Genomic DNA, 21,956 nt, shown 5'->3' on the forward strand with positions numbered 1-21,956 from the left:
GCAACTTGGAAAAGGGTAGTAAGATTTAAAATAGTTATCGAGTGTTTAAATTTGTTTTGTTGTCACTATAGCTGCTAGTTACCAGAGGAGGGTGTTTCTACTTAAAGAAATTCATGAATAATCCTCTTTTGAAGTTTGATAGATCTGACATTATCTATAGTTCTGACAGTTGTCTTCACTTAATTCTTTACAGGTGGGTGATTTGATTTACTAATGGTAGCATCTTTTCAGTGACATTGATCACCTTGAGTATTTGTAGTATATAATTTGGTGTAGTAATTTTTCATTTGCATTTGTACTGTTACATTTTGTTGTGATAGAGACATTGATGTGCTGTATTTATTTTATTCTTGGGAAGTTTGGGCCTGGTAATGTCTCCAGCACATATTGGCTGGAAGAATTTGATACTGGTGTTCATTTGATGTTGCTTTTATGAATCTTGTCTGATTACGAGTCTACAAGACTCCTGGCACCTTTGTTGCTCAGTGGAGGAACTGCTGCAGTATGGCACCTTTTGTTTTCTGCATTATTCCTTTTTTCATGTTTAGATTGGATAGTATTCTTCTGCATTGTCCTATATCACGCATTCTGTGGTTTCTGTGTCATTTTGTTGTAGTAGGATTGTCGTTCAAGGTGTAAGGCCCCTTATGTTTCTTGCATTGTAATTAGGTGTGACAGTGACAGTGCTCCTGCTCCTGCTCCTGCTACTGTTGATAGTTGATATAGATATGTTTGCTTGAGTCAAGTAAACATTTTGTTTGAAGTCATTGATTTCTAGCCTATGTATATTATTCATTTGAATACTCTTTAAATGTGGTCAATTTCAACATAGACAAGTCATAGTCTTATTTAGTGTAAGCACTGTTTCATTTCCTTCTTGCTTTCTTTTTAGAGTAATACTACACATTTAATATTTACATACAACATTTCTCATATAATATTATGTGGCAAAATATGATTGGCTGATTTTAAATTAAAATTAAATTTTCACCCAATCATTTTTTGCCACATAATGTTGCATGAGAAATGTTATATGTGTAGTATTATTCTTCTTTTTATCTATTGTCTGTTGCTAGATATTTCTTGGATAGATTGATATATTTGCGGCTGGTTAAGCATTGCAAAGAGGTGGAGATCTTTTTAAGTTTTTAATGTCAGCATTCTAGAGGTTGACAAAGTCTTATGAAAGGAGTATTTCCAGGTGCTCCCTGCTGGGACGAACAGTAAATTTATTTTTCTGCAGTTTGGGTGGTTTGAGTTGATTAATTTGTTTTCTGCTAATCCTTTTCTCTGATTGTCGGAAATCTGTGTCATGCTCAATTGCACCTATTCTTGGTATGCATATTGTGAATCTGTGTGGAAGTTGATGATGGCAATACTGTAGCTCTATCATATTTCTGTTGGTGGCTGATCCTAAAGCTACAAGTATAAATTAGACCTGAAGTCCAGATCATAGGCTGAAACAACTTGGAGTTTTTCGATTTCTACAAAGGAAAGGCCTAGTAACTTTAAGAAGATAACCAAGAGTGTTGAAGGTAATATTGTTGGTGTGCATTATGTTTCTTAGGAGAAATTATGTAAGTTATGGTGCACCACTGTTTGAACAATGGAGAACTCTTTTACTGTAAGTTGATGGCATATAAACCAGGAACAGTATGTGTTATGTTCTGGAAAATGTGAAAACTATCGATAACCTACTACTAGATTGTGGCACAAGTAGTTTAGGAAGTTAAGACATAGCTGGTTATTTTGGCTTCATGTAGGTCTTTTTATCACAGAATACTTGAACATAGCTGGTAGTTGAGACAGCTAAGTTCTTTGTAAATGTGCTACTTATTGTGGTTTTTTCGGTGATATGGTTGAGGAATTGGATTTGAGAAGGTTCAGAGGGGAAAGCTTCTGGTGGGATTAAGCACTTATTTTTGGGAGGAAATTGTGGGGTATTTACTGTTCTCAGAGAGTTGTTTGGTGTAGGCAGGCTTGTTTCCAGTAGATTGGAGCTTTTTAAGTATAATCTTTAATCAACGTTGTCTTTCATGCCTTAAAATATGTTCAACTGGAGATTCTGCGAAGACATTGGGCATTCTGTGAGTTTTATTCAATCTTTGATAAAATCTGGTGACTGAAATTGGTATGGCTGATGCATAGAGAGAGAATATTATAGTCAATTCAGTAATGTCCATTAACTGCATATTAACTACCACTTTGACTGATGGTTTTAAAAATTAATATATAAAAGATTTCTTTTACTAACCTATGAATGATGTAATAAACTTGTCCTTGCCAAAACTCTCTCCTTCAAGCTGATTATAAGAAATATACATTAGGATTCGAGAGCTCAGAGGAAGAACTGTATGAAGTTGGTGATTTCAATAAAAAAAATGGTATCTTAAATATTGAGTCCTAATAACTATCTGGTGACATGATGGTAGAAGAGTAAAAAGGAGTTCTATAAATTTCTAAGTTTGAGTTCTCTTAGATACTAATAGGGATGATCATTGAGGTTTTTATCACAATTTCAAGACTTTGAAGGAATAAAGGTGTGCGTAAACTGGTCCGAACAATCCCTGTAATTAAAAAAAAAAATGTTGAGTCCTAATACAATTATATTAGGAAAAAAACAAAAAAGGATTATTTCAACCCCAAAATATTCAATACATAACCCGCAACTTCCGTCATGAATGGATAGCAACGGACGTAATCCAATATTTTATTATTTTGACAACCGACGTAATTACTCATCAATTATCATAAAATTCATCTTTTAATTAATGAATTGACTTATTATTTTCACTCACCCAATCATTTTGAGCTCAGTCGCTTTTTATTCATCATCAATATAGTCATCAACAGTTTTGATGTACTTGGCAATCCTGTGTTATCTCAGAATTCTTAGTCAAGAATGTTCTTTATTTGTTTTGTGACATCTACAACTGCCATGGATGCCAAAAACCTTTATAAAACTGAAAATGGCTTTCAGCAATTTATATATGAAATTAAGCTGTTTTGCAGCAACATTTACAAGGGATTGTGTCAAGTTTTTGCAATGAGCAAAACATTTACAAGGGATTGTGTCAAGTTTTTGCAATGAGCAAAACATTTACAGTTCTCCTACTTCTGTGTTTGCAAGAGTTACCTTTTACAATACACTTAGTTATTCCTGCTTCTTTATGGGACGACGGAATGCCAGTCGCCCAGTCCTGAACCAGCCACACTCCAGTTGGCCAGCAGAGCTCTGCATAGAAGCCATGGAACCAGATATTTTGACAGATCCGGACATTTAAGAATACCAATTGAAATGTTTTTTATTTTACTTTGTCTATATTACAATCACAATGTCCATTTTTGTCCCTTTTGTAATCCCCTTCCGTTTCAACATGTCGTGTAAGCATCTGGTATCCCATTTGCATTCTGTAAGAGTGATACAAGTTGTTCTACTGTTCGCATGACAAAAGGTGCATTTGGAAGATGAAGATCCTCATTATAGTTCTCTTCATTAAAATCTATCCTTGCTAGTGTTCTCTTGTAATTTTCAGTGGCTGATCTTGGGTGACCTTTCGCAATAGATACCTGCAATAACATAAACCGTTTGCATTCACATCCAATTAGAAATTATATGAAGGTTCAAAATCATCATTATAACCAGTTTTGTTTATTCCGTGAACAGTGATGACACTGAGGGGGCGTTTGGTTCAGGAATGTTAGATTACTGGGAATATTGGATTACTGGAAAGATAGATTACCTTGGAAGATTACTGGGAATCTTTAAGAAAATATGTTTGGTTAGTTGGTAGGTATGTTATATTAATATGTTTGGTTATGGGAATAAATTGGTGGGTATGTTATTTAAATTACTAAATTGACCCTCTTTTAAATATTAATATAATATTATTTTTATTATTAATTTTTGAATAATTTTTTAACCCCCAATATTTCAGATTTAGCTAAAACACCCCCGCTTATAAAAAAACTTTAATTCATGACGAAATCACCCCCACCTCCTGCCGCCGCCTGCCGCCACCGCGAACAACCGCCGGAAAATCGCCGAAGCTCCTAAAAAAGAAGGAAATTCTGCGGGAGGCTCCGGAAGACTTCGTTATGGCCGTTTCCGGCCATATTGATGGCCGAAAATGACCATATCGGGCCAGATCTGGCTAGATCTGGCCATTTCCGACCATATCGAAGCCTCCCGGAGCCTCCCACAGAATTTCTAGTGTTTTTAGGGACTCCGGTAATTTTCCGGCGGTGGTCCGTGGTGGTTGACCCGCTGTCGGCGGTGGTGGCTGGGTGGCTGTGGTGGTGGTGGCTTGGTGGCAGTAGTGGTCTGTAAATTATTTTAAATATAAGGGCATTATTGTCCAAAATTTTAACTAAACAAGGGTAAAATTGAAATAGGATATTAATGTAAATTTGTTTTAAAGTAGGGGTATTATTGTCCAAAATTTTTATTAATAAGGGATAAAATTGTAACAAAAAAAGATAACCCTGGTAATCTCAGAAAACCTAAGAAAATGGAGGTAATCAGATTACCTCTTATATTACCAATAGTAACCACTATTGGTATTTGAAGATTACTGGTATCTTATATTACTTGACAACCAAACGTGGTAATCAAGTAATATAAGATGACATTACCCCAGTAATGCCACTTAACCCCGAACCAAACTGCCCCTGAGTTTTTTATACGTATTAATCCACCTCATGCGGGATAATCAATGAGAAATTTGAATCAAGTGAACAAAAACATTTTGTTTTCTAACTAGTTTAACTAAAAAACTAAGAAAGATCAGTTACTGGTGTACAAAATCAAAATCTCACCGGATAAAAGTTCAGTTATAGAAAATGAGAAGAAAAACTTGGTAAAGGACTCACCCAATGTCTTCTTCCCAACTCAAAAAGCCAAAACCTCCACTCTGTCATTGCCTCTCCATCAATTTTAACAGATATGTTTGTCCAGTCAGTATGATGAAACTCCACTTTGTCCAATCTGTATGCCACTCCACTCCCTATGGCTTTGACATATGCTTCTTTAAGACACCAATATCTGCAGGACAAAAAATACAATCATCATTTAAACATGCTTTAAGAGAAAATTAATCCATGTCAATCATTCATGCTTATCAGTAGTTAAAAATATTATTGGACAAAAACTAATAAGAGACCAACATCCACTTCCAAGGAAAAGGATTTTGTATTCCTAATCTAACTCCTCTATCAATGGGTATCAGAGCAAGGTCTAATATTTCCACACCAAAAACCGTAAACACATACAAAACTAGATTTTCCCTAACACATACACAAAAACCCTAATTTTTTCCATCCAAAATCCTCTTTTGTAAACCTTACACAGATTGTTCGGAAAACCAAAAATCCCTAGCAATGTCGGAACAACCAATCTCACATATAGAAATACTATTTATGCTACTGTTTATAGTACTATTTACAATACTGTCCATAGTCATCAGAGTGTGTACTTGATCCATGGCTTTCTTGATGTCGCAAAAATTTCTAGTCTCTTTCATGAAATTTGGGTGTCAATTATATAAAAGATAGGAAAAAAATTCCTCTCTTGGATAGCATTGACACCATTCTGAATTTTATGCTAAGACTAAAATTTTTTTCAACATTAGAAGCCAGATTGAGTACACACTTTGTATGGCTAAATTTAAAATGTTCAAAACAAAGAAGGGCTTAATTAAATAAACATAACCTTAGGGGAGAACAAAATTATGAACAATACTGTAAATAGTACTACGAACGATACCATGAACAATATTTAATATGTGACATTGGCTATTCTGACAGTTGAGGAGTACAATTTCTAACTTACTAGGGTTTTTTTGAACTTTCGATGTAATTTAGGGTTTATGATTTTGGATGGGAATATTTAGGGGTGTCTATGTGTTAGGGAAAATCTAGGTTTGTTTGTACTTAGAATTTTTGGTGCAGAAGGTTTTAGAGAAATCAGAACTTTCTCTAAGACCAATTCAGAGAGGAGCAAAGGGAGAATTAAATAAAGAATATAGAGAAATAGAAAAAAAATAAGATAGACTAAGGAGAAAATTAGATAGGTCAAGAGGAGAAATTAGTAGAAGAGGTAGCAAGAAACTCAAGCAGACTAGAAAAAATCCAAGGGAAGAAAAACCAATATTCTTATTCCATAATTACTTAATCTAGCATGAAAATAATAATGAAATAAACCTTTATTTTTAAGCCTAAAAAACCAAATCCTAATCAAGATATAAGTCTTAAAAAACAATGGTTTAATAATCCTAATCCTCCTAAAAAAATGAAATAGAAGTTTAATTTAACTAAGACAGCTCAATCCTAAAAATTATGTTATTCTTCCTTCACACATTGATTTGGTTTCAAAGCCTTTCCCTCCATCCGCTTATGTATATTAAAAATACTTAATAAGATCCTGATAAGATTATACATTTTATATGTGCAATAAAATCCTCTTGAGCATAACTAAATTGAAATCAACTGGCAAGAAACTGAGCAGGCTGTTGATCTTGGACTGAGATTGGGGATAAGAAAAATCACTCAATGTGGTAATAGAATAGATGCAATCAAGCAATTAAGTGACAGATTGCCACTTTCCCTGGTTAAAATTTGAAAGGTCCAGCATCTTTATTCAACATTTACATGATGAACCATGAATGTAAAACTATTGGGGTTGGGCCAACTGCATTCCTCAAAGTAGTGCTAATTGCAATGAAGTGTTTACTGGTTTATGATCTTACAAATAGCAGAAATATAAGAGATATGAATGATAATGTACTGAAAAATTGAACTGAAAGGCAGCTTTTGTCAGTCAAAGTTCTTGGAATCGGAGAATTTAGACAAAGCAACACCGTACCTGTAAAACTCAATCAGGATTTCATCACAGGAGCCCGCATTAATTATTTCATCCCATTCCAAACTTGAAAAATATGAGGAAAAGTTTTGAACAAATTGTGGAACTGTCTCTCTGCAAGGAATGATACAGGAAACAATGTCCAAGCCCACCAGGCAAAGAGGTTCAGATGCTATTGCCACATAGTTACCATGATGGGACACATTGAAATTAAAATTGGGAAATTCCATGCCAACTTTATCACATTCCTGGGAAACAGGGACAAATATGAATGGTATAACAAAATCAAACAAGATTAGCATAATAGAAGTATATGCAAGCCAAGAATGGGAACTAGAATTGTGACTGGAAAGACATGCATATATCAAGTTCTCATGGACACAAATACATGAGTTACGTTTTAAATCATAAAAATGAAAGAATCACAAAAGTTCACTTAATTCCTGAAACCTTCATGATTTCTTACGCGTCTAGACCTGAAGAATTCATTATCAAGAAATTCTATTGCATAACAGCAAACTGCTTAAAAAATTGAACATCCAATCGGAAACAAAACTCTCTTTTGCCTGTTTCAATAAAGTTCAGAACATTAAACGTCAAAGGGAAGAATCTTTAAAATTTCACAAAACACAAAAAATTAATATGCACTAATGAATCTTTTTTCATATCATGTACATATTTTCTTGCTAAATTATTTATTTCAATGCATTGATTTTGTGTAAAATTACAAACAAAATCTTAGTATGCACCATTAATTGGAATGCAGAAACAAGAATGGGAACTTTAACATTCAATCATACCAAATAGGGCTTGCCTTCAATCGTGCGCTTTATGATAATCTCATCAACTGGAATGCCCAACACTTCATGAACCAGAGCATTTTGAAGCAACCTACTTACAAGTGCTCGTTTCCTATCTTCCATTTTCACAAATCTACAAAACACAAAACAAACAATGAAAATCAAACCCCTTGTTATCAGAAGTACTAACCTCAATTAGTCAAAAGTTAATTCACAACAAAAATGAAGTTCCAAACTGGAGAGACATTTCATCAACCATAATCTATATACAAACCCACATTTCATTGATAAATTAACTAGAGAAAATAACATATATAAAATTTTCAATCATAAAGTTCATATTTTTCAATTTATCTTCATGTCCCATCAGCCAATAGCTTCAACACTAGAAAAATAAAAATAAAACTATAACAATTCTTATTCATCCATAAATTTAACTACAACCAGTTGTGTCAAATGCAAGTTACCTCATTATTTTCCAGGAAACTAAACAGAAACCCAGATAGTCAGTAATGAAAGAAAAAAGAAAGAGAAGGTGACCTGGTGATGGAGGAGTGTTGATGATGAGGAAGAAGAGAAAGAGCAGAAGAGAAGTGATGGGGTATTGGGTTCCATTTTGATATGTCCACTACCCATCTTACAACTCCCTTCTCCATCAGACTCGAAGCTAACAAATTTGTTTTGTGTTCCCTCTCAAGCATATCAAACCATCTTAAACCGGAGGGAGAAGCCGGCAAAAAGTGGGCACGGGTCGGGTGCTCATATAGCCCAAGCCCAACTCAACAATCTTGTGGTTTTCTGATGATATTTTCATTTTTAAATATAAAGACAGTTTTTTTTATCGAGTTAATGACTTTTTCCCACTAATAATTATTTAATGATATTTTCTCAATTACAAACTTTTAAAATATCACTTTACTATCAAAATTATATTCTGACGACGAACAGAGAACAAACTCGATCCAAGTTGTTGGGGCTTTTGAAGAGGAGAGACTGATGAGGCTTTCGATGTTGGAAGATTGAATTTTGTTGGTTAGGATAAATTGGAATTTGACTTGAGAGGGAGGACTATGTAAACTCTAATCGCTTGATTGCTGGCGATTGACAGGGTCGACGGGAATAGGTTTAGTGAGTGATAATCGAGGAAAAGAATGGTGGTGGTGTGTGGTCGCAATGATGTCAGAATCAGAAATGAAATATACATTTTGGGTATTATAATGGTATTTTAAAAGTCTGTGGTTCGGAAAATTTCGTTAAACCATTATTTGGGTGGGAAAAATTCGTTTACTCTTTTTTATTTTATCAAAGTAAATCAAAATTTAATGGGAATTACTTAAAATAAATTGAAGATAACTACCTCTAAGTGGCCAAGTGGTTCGACATAGATTCTTGCATGTATTACTTAAGAGATTTTGAGTTCGAATATTTCATCGGTTGCTAATAGAGATAACCACTAGAGCTCTTACCGAACTAGTAATTCCAGGATCTTGGGAGATTAGTTGAGATACCCATAAATTGGCCCAGACACCCCCATCATAAAAAAAAAAAAAAAAAAAAAAAAATGAATTGGGTACTGGTGGTTTCAAAATTCTTCATTAACCTGCTGTCAAATTTTAAATGAAAAAATATTCTGAGCTTTTCATTTCTTAACTCTTAATTAATTAGGGGGCCAAACAAGCTGTAGCTAATCTCCAAGTCTCTACATATAAAACAGTGACAATAATATCGTGTCATAAGGTAAAATCCTTCCATTAGAATTTAATAATATTTCCAAACTACCAGCGATAAGGATAATATTAGTTATTGATAAACTATGATAGTGATTATTGTTGAAAAAGATAATCTATTTACGATTTTATTGTCAACGAGAGTTATTAATAAAATTAATACTTTATTCAATGTGGTGCATAATAATAATTAATATGTTTAATTATTTGTATAAACTTTAACTCAACTTTTCAGCCACGGCAATGTGACCCTTCTGATTAGTGAAAGGGAAAACCAAAACAAAATTTACAGTAATTTTCCAAGTTTGTTGTCCTAACTGCTGTTTTTATTCTCACCAAACTCCCCTATAAAATCAATCCTTCATCAACTTCAATTACATTACACATAATTTATGAAACAATGAGGCTGCTCACAAACAAGTATGTGAAGCTTCAAAAGTGCCATCTCCGGCAAGACGATGCCTGTTCCGCTGGTGATCGGAGGGAGGCTGCAGTAAGCTATAATTATAAAGAAGGTGGAGGCGGTTATGAGATGGGCAAGGTGATCAAACTTGTGCATGCCATTCAAACTGTGCTTGATGCTAAGGTTCAGCGTCGCCAACTGCAACGATCACTGTCCGACGGTGTTCCTAGTTGTGATTCTGACCGAAATCAGCCGTTCAACGGTGAAGGCAACCGGCCGGAATGAAGGGGATCGTGACGAATGTTTGAATAATTGAAGTTGTTTACTATGATATTGCTGAGTTGATTTCAGCATTATATTGAATGATTAATATTAATTACTACTTATTAATTATTGGTTGAATAATTAGTTAATTCATGTTTATTTCATATAATTAAGTTTGATATTTGATGTAAGTCTAACGTTGACAAATAGTCAACATATACAATATGACATTGAGGAAACCAGAAAAAAGTATTTTGGGGCTAAACTGTAAAATTTTATAAACAAGGAGGTCAAGAAATTTTAAGGGGTGAAAATTACTTTATATAAATAAAAACATAAGTATACCCCACTGTGGACCAGTAATATTGTTTTAAAAATTACAATACACTATAATATAAATATAAATCTAAATTGTGGAAAAATTATTATCAAAGCATATTTTACATATTCCAAAAAAAAAAAAAAAAAAAAAAAAAAAAAAAAAAAAAATCAAAATTTTCCTTATGTTATCAGTGGTTTTACCCCCATCTACGGGCTGAAAGACATGTCTCACCCTATTGTTTTGGAAAACTAACAATGTGTTTCTTGAGATTCTGATCATTATAGCGACAAGAGAAGGGTAATAATGTAATTTCACGGGATAAATTAAACACTAAAATAAAAAATCTAATGCACACTTTCATTAAAAATAAGGGATATTATCGTTTTGGGGTAATTAATTTCAAGAATTGACAACAAAGACCTTAAGTTCCAAAAGTAGTAAAAATATCGATCAAATAAATAATAATGAATTGGTCTTTAAATTTACTATATTGGACTTTTTTCAATATGTTGAAGTTACATTTATACCCTTAATCAGTGTTATCTAATTCAAACAAGTAGTTTCACTTTCATCAAACTTTTTTATATCAAGTTTTTTTTTTTTTTTTTATCTTAAATGTATTTATTTTCTTTTTCATTTTTAGAACTCTTTACCGTATATATTTCTTTCGAAAAATAAAGAACACAATAACAAATAAAAAATAATAGTATTTGTAATGTATTAAGTATTATATTCTTTAGATCAATATTAGAAAACAACAAGTTTCATTTTTCATATGTTTTCTAATATGTTTTTCATCTTTCATTTTTAGTATTTTTATATTTCTTTCCAAAAAATAATAATAATAATGAAATGTGTGATATATTATATTCTTTAGATTCTCGTCTTATTTACCGGACCGGTAGTTCTAGGGTCTTGGAGGATTAGTTAAAGTGCGTGTAAGCTAACCCAAAAATTGCTAACATAATATTATGAATATAATAAAATAAACACAAAAAATTTAAACATAGGCTTCGTTTGGTTCAAGATTGGGAATACTACTCTTAGTATTCCCAAAAAAGTTAAACAGTAAAATACCCAAAAACTCTCATTTTGGGGAATACTATTTTCAATATTATTCAATTTTTTTAAACCCTCTAAATTTGTTAATTCAATTAAATACCCCTAAATATTTTTTTTTAAATTACAAAAACACCCCAACAATCACATTTACTAGATTCCGGCCACCACCGCCAGAAAATGGCCGGAATCTGATAGGATGGCGCACTACCGGCTGAATCTGGCCGGTAGTGCGTCGATCTAGCCTTTTCCGGCCAGATCCACGGTGGATCTGGCCGAAAAAGGCCAGATCTAAGGCCGTAACAGTCGGTTACGACGGCCAACAAACGGTCATCGTTGACCATCAACGACGACCGTTTGTTGGCCATCGTTGAGAGCAAATACGGCTAGATCTGGCCGTTGACGGCCAGATCTAGCAGTAGATTTGGCCTTTGCCGGCCAGATCCACCGTGGATCTGGCCGGAAAAGGCCATATCGGCGCATGACCGGCAAGATCCATCCGGTCATGCACCGATAAGGCGACTCCGACCACCTCCGGTGGTGGTGGCCGACTGGGGGTGTTTGAGGGTGAGTTGGGGGTGTTTTTGTTAATTTTTAATATTTTATTATATGGGATATTTTGTAAAAAAACAAACATAAGGGGTATTATATTAATTTATAAATCTTATATCGTAATACCCGTCCAATTCAACTTTTTTTTTTAACTTTTTTCAAAAAACTTTTCCCAAAACCCCCAAATTTTGAACCAAACGAAGCCATAAATACTATGGCTGCGTTTGTTTAACATTTGGGAATACTACTTTTAGTATTCCCAAAAAAGTTAAACAGTAAAATACCCAAAAATTCAGATTTTTGGGAATACTACTCCCAAAATTATTCAACTTTTTTTAAACCCCTTAAATTTGATAATTAAATTAAATACTCCTAAATATTTTTTTTTAAATTACAAAAACACCCCAATAATCCACATTTACCAGATTCCGGCCACCACCACCGGAAAATGGCCAGAATCTTGTAGAAAGAAATGGACGCACTACCGGCTGAATCTGGTCGGCAGTGCACGATTAGCCTTTTCCGGCCAGATCACGGTGGATTGGCCGGAAAAGGCCAGATCTAAGGCCAAAGATCTGGCCGTGACGGCAGATCTTTGGCCGTAACACTCGGGCACGACGGCCAACAAAGGTCCGTGACCATCAACGATGACCGTGTTGGCCACGTTGAGAGCAAATACGGCCAGATCGGCCGTTGACGGCCAGATCTGACGTAGATCTGGCCTTTTCCGGCCGATCCACGTGGATCGTGGCCGGAGAAGGCCATAGGACGCATGACGGCAAGATCCAATGGTCATGCGCCCATACGGCTACTCCGGCCACCTCCGGTGGTGGTCGCCGGCTGGGGGTGTTTGAGGGTGGGTTAGGGGTATTTTTGTTAACTTTTAATGTTTTATTATAGGGGGTATTTTGTAAAAAAACAAACATAAAGGAGATTTTATTAATTTATAAATTTTACCTCGTAATACCCGCCCAATTCAACTTTTTTTTAACTTTTTCAAAAAACTTTTCCAAAACCCCCAAATTTTGAACCAAACGCAGCCTATATAATTGTTACTCTGAACGGTAGATTAGTCATAAAACTTTTTATTTAGTCTTAGATAATGTTATGGGGATCCCTGATATTTTACCCATTGAAAATATCCAAAAGGTCTCAATATTCTGGTGAATTTCATCCTACGCCTACAGGAACCCGATCGTCACATTGTCAACTATTGCATAAGAAAAGAAAATGTCTGACAACAACGACACGCTTTATTCGGCCTCCTTTGCTTCTCTTCCAGTTCATTCGTTTCACAGAACAATTTTTTTGCTATAAACCCAGATCAGATCCTGTCAACAACTGTCCGTTTCTTAAACCCAGAGGTACCTAAAACTTCCATGGTTATACTTTCTTTTGTTAGATAAAATTCCATTAATATCTACCAAACTCAGTCAACCCTTTTAACGTTGTGGGCTTAAATTTCTTGTTTTTGCTCCAAGTTTAAACCCTTTTAAGCTAAATCCAACATGGGTGTAGGTATTTCAGTCTTGATAGGATTAAAAGCAGCAGTTTATTTTTTCATATTTACACAGTTGAAAACTTTAGGTTTAACATTATTTTCATTATTTTTTTTGTATGCGTCACTAATTTCAGTACTTATTGCATTTGCATCTCATCCATTCATTAATCTCCCTATGCTTTTGGGAAAGAAATCAGATGGGAGCTTACCCATTTGGTCAACAATTATGTTTAGTCCTTACATATATTTTGTCAGAATCTTTTCAATATTGAGAAGATTGATGAGTGGTGAAGAGCCTTATAATGAGATTTGTGAAGGGATATATGTTGGTGGGTGGCCTTCTTCACTTAGTACGTTGCCACCTGGTAACCCTGCTGTTATTGATTGCACGTGTGAGTTTCCAAGAATGAAGGAACTTGAAGGGTGCCCCTATTTGTGTGTGCCCACTTGGGATACCAGGGCGCCTCAGCCGGGGGAGATTGAGTCTGCCGTGAAGTGGGCTTGTCGAAAGAGAGCTCAGAATAGGCCGATTTTCGTCCACTGTGCATATGGTATGATGTCTGATTTCTGTGATCCTTTTGTTGGTGAATTACTCTTGTTTCATGTTGTATTTGTTTGCATGAGTTCTGCTTTGGATTTTGTTAAATAAGTGATTTAGTGTTTGTATGGTCTTCATCGTAATCAGTTGTTTTTAAGTATTTCCTTTAGGTTTCAGTCTAGTTGATTGCCTAGACATGATGCTTTGTTTTGATTATTCAAAAGCATTTTATCTTTATTTGTCTGCTGCCCCTATCGAATGATGTTTCCTCCTCTGTATGAGTTTTAGTTCGGATTGGTTTTACTAGGGATTTGTAGGTTTCAATTGTCTATGTATTGACTCTATTGCGAGAGTTTGGTCGAGTGAGAGACACCACAAGAGCACATGAAACACTCTGCATGCGGGTTGTCTTTTGAGAAACAAACATGAACCTGTTTATGTTTTTAATCATAAAATGTCAATCAAGGTGGCCAGTTGGGGTTTGGTTTTGGTTGAAGAATAAGGGGCATATTACTACTGGGAGAGTAGACTTAATTTGACTTCACATTTTAGTTTTGTTCATTGGATTATTGTTATTTACTTTTTAGTTTTATCCTCACTCCCAACTTTTTCAAGCCAAACTACTGGTTACCTGCTTGCTAGTTTAGCATGTAGGGGCTTAATTTCTTTACAAAATAATGTTTAAAATTACTGATTGGTGGAATATATGGGTACTTTGTTGACAATTTTTATACTTGGCTAATTACAGCTTGCGGTTTTCATGATCTGATTTGATTGCAAACAAACAATTAACACCATGAAATGCATTCTATAGGTCATGGAAGAAGTGTTGCTGTTATGTGTGCGCTATTAGTGGGTTTGGGTATTGTAGAAGATTGGAAAAAGGCTGAGAATTTCATCCGTGAAAGACGACCTTATATTCAAATGAATGCTCTTCACTGCACGGCACTGGAAGAATGGTCTAAACACCGGTTATCTACTCCTAAAAGGAATGAATAAAAGTCCTGTTATTATCTCCATCACCTCTCCACACACAATCTGATATTCCAGACAAGAAGAGTGTTTACTTTCTTTTCTTTAGTTCCAATGACTGGGATTGCTTATTATGCAGTGACTCTTAACTGCTTCTAATTTCTTGTTTATTTGATATTTGATTCCATGTCAAAGAAATACTATTCTGTTATCTGAGGAGAAAATGGAATTATTGTAAAATATAGTAACTTTCAGGCAAACCATCTTCTCCATTGAAGGACTCTGTATAATGTTAATATACAAAGATCTTGTAAGTCATTTTTTTTTCCCATGGTTAACTTGCCCTTCTGGTTCATCTAATTTTTGGCTTGCCGCCTGTGTTGATAAACAAAAAAAGGCTATTAGATATGCTATGCTAACAAGGGATAGCTGTTTCAATGTTTTGTCATGCTAAATTTCCAGTCTCTTGATTTTGCTTTGATAAATTTCTTCTCTATTGCTTGAATGATTGATGATTCTGCTTATTTGTTTAACGTAATTGCTGTTTTGTTTCTCTAATGATATAGATATCAACCCAAATATGATTTGGTCAAGACTAATTTAGCTAATTGATTCAGTAGCGAGGAACTTTTTTACTACAGGATAGTCAGTTATGAGGTAATCCAAAATGCCTAGTTCAATTCAATAAGACAACCAAATAAGCCTCCCTTTCCCAAAACAGGATCCAGGCAAATAATGGTAGTTGAGTTAACCAAACAGCTTATACACTCTTGATATCCAACAACAAATATATGTGATTTGAATAGATTAGCATCCAAAAAAAGTACTTTCTAGATTAGCATCCAAAAAAAGTACTTTCATCAAGATTGTAAAACTAGGCAAAATTCTGGTATTTGTTAACTTACACATCACCACCGGTGGTGCACCAGGTATTTCCTTTTTTATTTGCAAATGATAATCAATGTTGTTTTTACAGGCATCAAATACATAAGGTTACAAAAAAATAAAACCTGGTATCATTGGTTTGTTATAAACCTTAACTACAGCCTCACTTGGCAGCACTACTTCTTGTCATAAAGGACTCTCCGCAACCACACTGCCCTTTCGAGTTGGGGTTGATAAAAATGAACTCAGATCTGCTAAACCAAATAAATTGAAGAATAACAAAATAAACAAATAAATAAGTATGAATTGATAGGTCAAGTAGAGGAGAATTTGGAAACCAAATACTTGATTATATAGTCCCAGAAAATCAAGTACTAAAGCAAGGTTGCAATGCACTATCATCGTATTAGCATTCTTTGAGGAGAACTTAAAGAAGTCTATGGAAGAATCAAGCAACATTTTTAATTATCAAACTAAACGAGGGTTTATTTGGGGCATGATATGAAAAGATATATCTATAAAGTTAAGCACAGATAACCACCAACTCGGTATATACAAAAATCATAATCTAAACAAACCAAAGAGGTGCAGAAAATCTATCAGGCTCAATACAAGACACCAGGTTCAAGCATTCCTTTAATGTGAGATACAACAGCATCTGGAAAATCTTAAGTAATATTCATGTAAATATAAATCAAGGCTAAGCGTACCACAATATATTCATGTTAATACATGGATGAAAATCTATATGAACTGAGAAAAAAGTAACGGATATTGTCTGTACCTGAGTTTGTCATCCACAAAATCCATCTTGGTTCCTATAACATGCATCAAGGCCTTTGGATCGATCAGTATCTTAACACCTTTGTCCTCAACTAGCTCATCGAACTTTGCTTTTTCATCTGAAGATTAGTATGGGCACAAAACATAATCAAAATGTGATGTAATCCATAGAAAAGCAACATTCTTATGTAAATCAAAATAATAAAAAGTGGCCAAATCTGAAGTCAATTGATGAAATGACAACGGCCTAATATTTTTCAAACAATATAATGCACTTCTTTATACATGTTCTTATGGATGAGGGACCATCCTGTCATCCAACAGTAAGGCGACTAGCAGCCTACAAGCTACAACACTAGCAACACAACCTGTGCACAACAGAAAATCAGGAGAAAAAGGAAAAGGGGGTGGGAAAATCAAATAAAAGAATTCCCATGTGTAGCTTATTATGGTATTCACATATGGTCTCTATCAATTCAAACACAATTGTATGCAAATCGGAGGTATAACTTTATACCTTCACACCAAAATTTTCTATATTAACTATGTTTTAATTACATGAAGAAGCATCTGATTCAGTACCACATTATTCTTTTATTTGGAGAATAACCGCTCTATGAGTAAGGCAAATGTATTTCTAAATTCTAGCCATCAATCGACTTAAATTCCTAAAGAATTTTTCTCACATTAAATATGTTGGAAATATTGATCAAACTAGCAAAATATGAAGATGGTGTTCTCTCCCCATCCAACCCCCCACCCCAAAAAAAAACAAGGGAGCAAATAAACGCATTAAACAAACATTTAGAAAATTGCATGTCCATCCACATAGCTAAACATCACTAAAAAAATATAAAAAAGCATCCATTTATCAAATAGTCAGTCAAATGCTTTCATCATTACTTTTTCATAAGGATACGTTACGAAATAAATACATGCTAAATATATCAGATTCTCAGATACATCCAGATGCAGTCATGTCTCAGTAACTTTTTAACAATTTTCAATATCCTATTCCTTGTTTCTGATTTAAAAAATAATCTCCACTTAAAGCTTTGGGGTAATGTAGATGTAGTTTGTGGATGATAAATATTAATCTTTGTCATTTTATTGATAAACAAACATACTTCCTAAATTAATTCACCACAGCCTACAACTTACCACGACATCTGCATCAAATTGACAAAAGCCTACTTACTAGTACAGCTTATTGCAGTTCCTTAATCTCAATATCAACAATCCTAAAATTCCAAATACATAACCCTTTTTTTTTTTTTTTTTTTTTTTGAACACCCAGAAATTTCTTGGCCTTTGCAACGTGCTTACGGGATCTAAACTTAAGCGGTGCCTAAATAATGGGCCTTAAAATATGAGGAAATTCATGGGATGAAACATCGAAATCAGGCTGAATCACTAAACTCTAATTTGAAATCGAAGAATTTAACCAAAAAATTGCAAATCAGGCAATATGTCACTCGAGAATGTTCCTCAACTCAAACATGTACAATATTTTGTGCAAACTCTCGCTCCAGAAATTCTTGTTATGCTTTCTGGGCCTCTTAACAAAGTTAATAAACGTGAGCTACATTAATTTGATACAATCATATGAAATAAATAAACTTATAACAGAAATACTTATTCGAATTCTAAATTCATAAACTTTCAACATGTATAATAATAGAAATTTTGATTATAATTACTTAGGAAAACGAACTGACGAACCTGCATAATTAAGCGTGTAGGATAAGCCGTTGCAGCCGCGAGCCTTGACGCCGAGGCGGAGAAAAGAGCGCTGTCGCTGCTGTAAGAGTTGATGGATTCTGGTAGCGGCGGCGTCCGTTACGGTTAGGGCTTGACGGCGTACGGCGGTCGCCACCTTCTCGGCTAAAATTTTAGAAGAAGAGGCTGCCATTGATTTCTCAAAAGACAAATTTGGATTTGGCTACCATTTCTTCTAGATCTTTCTCAATTATAATTCCTGATTGAGTGATTTCTATTTTTAAAATATATTCTGGTATTAACCGTCAGGTTTAAAAGTTTGCTACGAAGGCAACGTTGCTGGTCCGGTAACCTTACACCGGAACATTTTTAATAAATAAAGAAATTAAAATTAGGAGTCAATTATTTGTATAATTAAAATAATGAATTATTTATAAGGCTTTTTTTTTTTTTTTTTTTTACATTTCCGGTTCGAAATTTAGTGTTAATTTAATTAAATAGTGATTAGAATTGATAAGAAATGTAAAATGAAAATAAAATTTAATCATACATAACCAATTTGTTCGCTTATTTATAAATTAAAATTTCATAGTTTGTTAATTCTAAATGTTTTAATATTATATCATTACTTTAAATTAAAAATATAATGTTTTAACTTTTTTTTTTTTTTTTAAATAACAGATGTCCGGACTAGCTTATGTATACCTCAATTAATCCGCCAGACCCTAAAACTACGGTTGGATAAAAATACTAGTGATTACTCCTATTAACAACAAAAAGACTCGAATTCAACTTCTTGAATAATACCACAAAAATGGCTATCGAACAACTTCACCATACAAAGGTATTTATATAATTTAACCTTCTTAAATTTATTTTCAAATCACACCATTGTACGTAAAACAGACTTGTGAAATATTTGTGCATCCAAATAATTTTCCTTGTAAAGAAGAACATGTCAAGGATACTGCAGGATAAAATTTCTCAAAACATTTAAATAAATTATGTAACTGAATCACAACTACTTAGTATATATTAATCAAACACAACTATGCACTAAATCACAAACTATTTAACATCTACTAATCACAAACACTGATATTTCTTTAATACTCAGCTGACGAATATGCTAAACGCAGAAAGTTGCATAAATTTTGTGAAAAATCATCTTCATACTGTGCTGTTGAGGTTTCAGCAATGTAATTTAACCATTGGCGTATTTTCAACACGGTAAGAACACAGAACCCCCACGATGCGATCATTCTCTGTCGACATGTTCGATTCTCCACAGCCAACAAAGATGAATAGCTCATAGGTATTGATATTAAAGTGAAATCAAAATTCTACACAAAAAACTCCACAGATTTTTTTGCACAGTATTATACAGTTTTATTTACATATGGGCAGTTTATGAGTACTTAAACTCACGTGTGGTGAAGTTTAACAGTGAGGTACACAATGATCGCTTTAACGTCACCGTTGCTGGTTAACAAGACTGTTTGATAGGCACCAAATGCATGAGATTAGCTGAGATAACATCTGTTAACAGTCAATTTTCACAATCCTCAACTACGACCTCGCTTGGCAGTGGTACTGCTTGCTGTCATAAAGGATTCTCCACAACCACATTGCCCTTTTGAGTTGGGGTTGATGAAACAAAAACTCAGATCTGCCAAAAACAAAAGTGGAGAAGAATTGGAAAACCAAGAACTAACAAAGAGTTGCCAAGACAATGACTTCAAAGAACTTGGTTTTGATTATCAGTTCAATTTATTGAAAAGAACTTAAAGTTTACAGAAGAATGAGCCAACATTTTCAAACATTGAACCAAAAGGGTCTAGTGGAACATGATGGAAAAATATAGTTCTCGACTTTAAGCTCATAATCATCAAACCAGGCAAACTAAATGATAAATGCCTAGTGGACATATGAGAAATCATCATTCAAAATCAAACATCCAAGGAGGTGCGTTTAAATTAGGCTCATCTATGTGACACTAGGCTGCCAGACACTTCCCCAGTGCAGGATACACACCATGATAAAATTTTGCTAATAACCATAAGTATATTCCTAGCAAATGAAGCATTCCATTGTTATATCCTACTTCATAAAAAAACGCAAGAGCGAGTTCATATATGGTTGGAAATGAATATATGACAACTGTTTGTACCTCAACTTGTCATCACAAAATCCATCTTGGTTCCAATAACATGCATCAGTGCCTTTGGATCAATCGTCTCTTAACACCCTTGTCCTCAATCAACTCATCAAACTTGCCTTCTCATCTGAACTTTGATACAGGAACAGAACATTATTAAATGTGAATTGAGCCACAAGAAAACAAAATTTGAGGTGGAAGCAAAAGGAGCAAGTATTAACCAGAAACAAGATAAAATATCATCACCTAATTGTTTAAACATCACTATTGTTTCAACACTACATTGACTACAGTTGTCTCCTTAATTAAGTTCTTATGGTGACTGCCGGTAATCAACAGTAACACAATTAAAACCCTGCAAGCTACACACTGGAAGACATGCCATGCGGTGCAACGAAGAAAGGGAAGAGAAAGGAAAGGGAGAACAGATAAACATTTCCAAAATTATTATTTATTTCAAATATGGTGCCCACAAAAGCTGATATAAATATAACTGAGCCAATACAGGATACCTTTGATTTCATGCCATGATTTTCAACATTAACATGTTTCGAATAAGATATAAGAAGTAAAGGGAAAACATCTAACCCCCACGCCTTTTTTTTGGAACAAGAAGATCAATCATTTCTAGTATGAATGGCAAAATGCTTCTAACTCTAACCAATAACCAGCTGTAATTTTCTCCCCGTGTTTTTCTCTCACACATTAACATTCGGAAAAGATTAATAACGACACATTAAAAGCTGAAGACAAAGACAACAAACACTGAAACATGCCATGCAGTGATGTGCAACAGAAGGAAAAGGAGAAAGTAAATTGTAAAACAAAGGCAAAGGAGAACAAATAATATATTATTTATTTATTCACATGATGTGCCACAAAAAGCTGATATTATAACTGAGCCAAACAGGATATTATACATCATGATTTCATAATCATGTTCACTAATAGTGTAAGAAGTAAAAGAAAAAAAATCTAACACCCAACACTTTTTTGAACAAGAGACAATCATTCTAGTATGAATGGCAAGGTGCTTCTAACTTCTAACCAATAACCAACTGTATTTCTCCCCCATGTTTCTCTCACACATTAACATGTCGGAAAAGTTTATGGAACAACTATATCGCAATGATGCTCCCCATCATCCTCACCCAACCCTTCAAAAACCGAAAATAAAAAATTGTCAAATTTCAATTGTTGCTTGCAAAACATCCATGGATAGAAATATTTTCACCTCACGGTAAACAAACATAAAAGTAAGACTCCACCTGATGAATCATTATTTTCTCTTACAGGATTTTCCACACAGAATCCCCAACTAAAACAAAAGACAAAGAAACATGTTGAACACATCGAATTCAATATAAACACCATCACATTCATTCATGTTCCAGTTTTCACTATTAACAATATT

At 34.2% G+C, this 21,956-nt stretch overlaps 3 protein-coding genes across 5 annotated transcripts; 1 reads left to right on the forward strand and 2 right to left on the reverse strand.

Moving 5' to 3' along the window:
* Positions 1 to 2,956: 2,956 nt before the first annotated feature.
* LOC116141398 (L-aminoadipate-semialdehyde dehydrogenase-phosphopantetheinyl transferase-like) lies at positions 2,957 to 8,330 on the reverse strand. Its single transcript, XM_031426908.1, has 5 exons — positions 8,200 to 8,330; positions 7,660 to 7,792; positions 6,863 to 7,107; positions 4,873 to 5,044; positions 2,957 to 3,570 (listed from the first exon to the last, which is right to left on the reverse strand). The coding sequence occupies exons 1-5, from the start codon at positions 8,313 to 8,315 to the stop codon at positions 3,373 to 3,375; spliced, it is 864 nt and encodes a 287-aa protein (XP_031282768.1). The 5' UTR covers positions 8,316 to 8,330; the 3' UTR covers positions 2,957 to 3,372.
* A 4,906-nt stretch (positions 8,331 to 13,236) lies between these two features.
* Positions 13,237 to 15,323, forward strand: LOC116141381 (uncharacterized protein YnbD-like). Of its 2 annotated transcripts, none has more exons than XM_031426892.1 (2): positions 13,237 to 14,038; positions 14,830 to 15,323. In XM_031426892.1, the coding sequence occupies exons 1-2, from the start codon at positions 13,495 to 13,497 to the stop codon at positions 14,913 to 14,915; spliced, it is 630 nt and encodes a 209-aa protein (XP_031282752.1). In that variant the 5' UTR covers positions 13,237 to 13,494; the 3' UTR covers positions 14,916 to 15,323. The 2 variants fall into 2 exon arrangements, with proteins under 2 accessions (XP_031282752.1, XP_031282751.1); XM_031426891.1 differs by having other exon boundaries at positions 14,840 to 15,323.
* Positions 15,324 to 15,887: 564 nt separating this feature from the next.
* Positions 15,888 to 18,659, reverse strand: LOC116141390 (iron-sulfur assembly protein IscA-like 1, mitochondrial). 2 transcript variants are annotated; one of them, XM_031426901.1, is made up of 3 exons: positions 18,388 to 18,659; positions 16,667 to 16,784; positions 15,888 to 16,133 (listed from the first exon to the last, which is right to left on the reverse strand). In XM_031426901.1, exons 1-3 carry the CDS (start codon positions 18,575 to 18,577, stop codon positions 16,046 to 16,048), a joined length of 396 nt encoding a protein of 131 aa, XP_031282761.1. In that variant the 5' UTR covers positions 18,578 to 18,659; the 3' UTR covers positions 15,888 to 16,045. The 2 variants fall into 2 exon arrangements, with proteins under 2 accessions (XP_031282761.1, XP_031282760.1); XM_031426900.1 differs by having other exon boundaries at positions 15,888 to 16,136.
* Positions 18,660 to 21,956: the final 3,297 nt, after the last annotated feature.

The sequence above is a fragment of the Pistacia vera genome, unplaced genomic scaffold (genome assembly GCF_008641045.1).
Source record: "Pistacia vera cultivar Batoury unplaced genomic scaffold, PisVer_v2 Contig398, whole genome shotgun sequence".
NCBI lineage: Eukaryota > Viridiplantae > Streptophyta > Magnoliopsida > Sapindales > Anacardiaceae > Pistacia > Pistacia vera.

What these genes read in the sequence shown, in the direction of transcription:
- LOC116141398 (XM_031426908.1), bottom strand. Translation starts at nt 8,315, where the DNA reads ATGGAGAAGGGAGTTGTAAGATGGGTAGTGGACATATCAAAATGGAAC. An exon ending in CAACACTCCTCCATCACCAG is followed by an intron (nt 7,793 to 8,199) that starts GTCACCTTCTCT and finishes TGTGTTTTGTAG; the next exon opens with ATTTGTGAAAATGGAAGATA. An exon ending in TTGAAGGCAAGCCCTATTTG is followed by an intron (nt 7,108 to 7,659) that starts GTATGATTGAAT and finishes CCTGTTTCCCAG; the next exon opens with GAATGTGATAAAGTTGGCAT.
- LOC116141381 (XM_031426891.1), top strand. Translation starts at nt 13,495, where the DNA reads ATGGGTGTAGGTATTTCAGTCTTGATAGGATTAAAAGCAGCAGTTTAT. An exon ending in TTTCGTCCACTGTGCATATG is followed by an intron (nt 14,039 to 14,839) that starts GTATGATGTCTG and finishes TGCATTCTATAG; the next exon opens with GTCATGGAAGAAGTGTTGCT.
- LOC116141390 (XM_031426900.1), bottom strand. Translation starts at nt 18,577, where the DNA reads ATGGCAGCCTCTTCTTCTAAAATTTTAGCCGAGAAGGTGGCGACCGCC. An exon ending in CTACACGCTTAATTATGCAG is followed by an intron (nt 16,785 to 18,387) that starts GTTCGTCAGTTC and finishes ACTAATCTTCAG; the next exon opens with ATGAAAAAGCAAAGTTCGAT. An exon ending in TTTGTGGATGACAAACTCAG is followed by an intron (nt 16,137 to 16,666) that starts GTACAGACAATA and finishes TATTTGGTTTAG; the next exon opens with CAGATCTGAGTTCATTTTTA.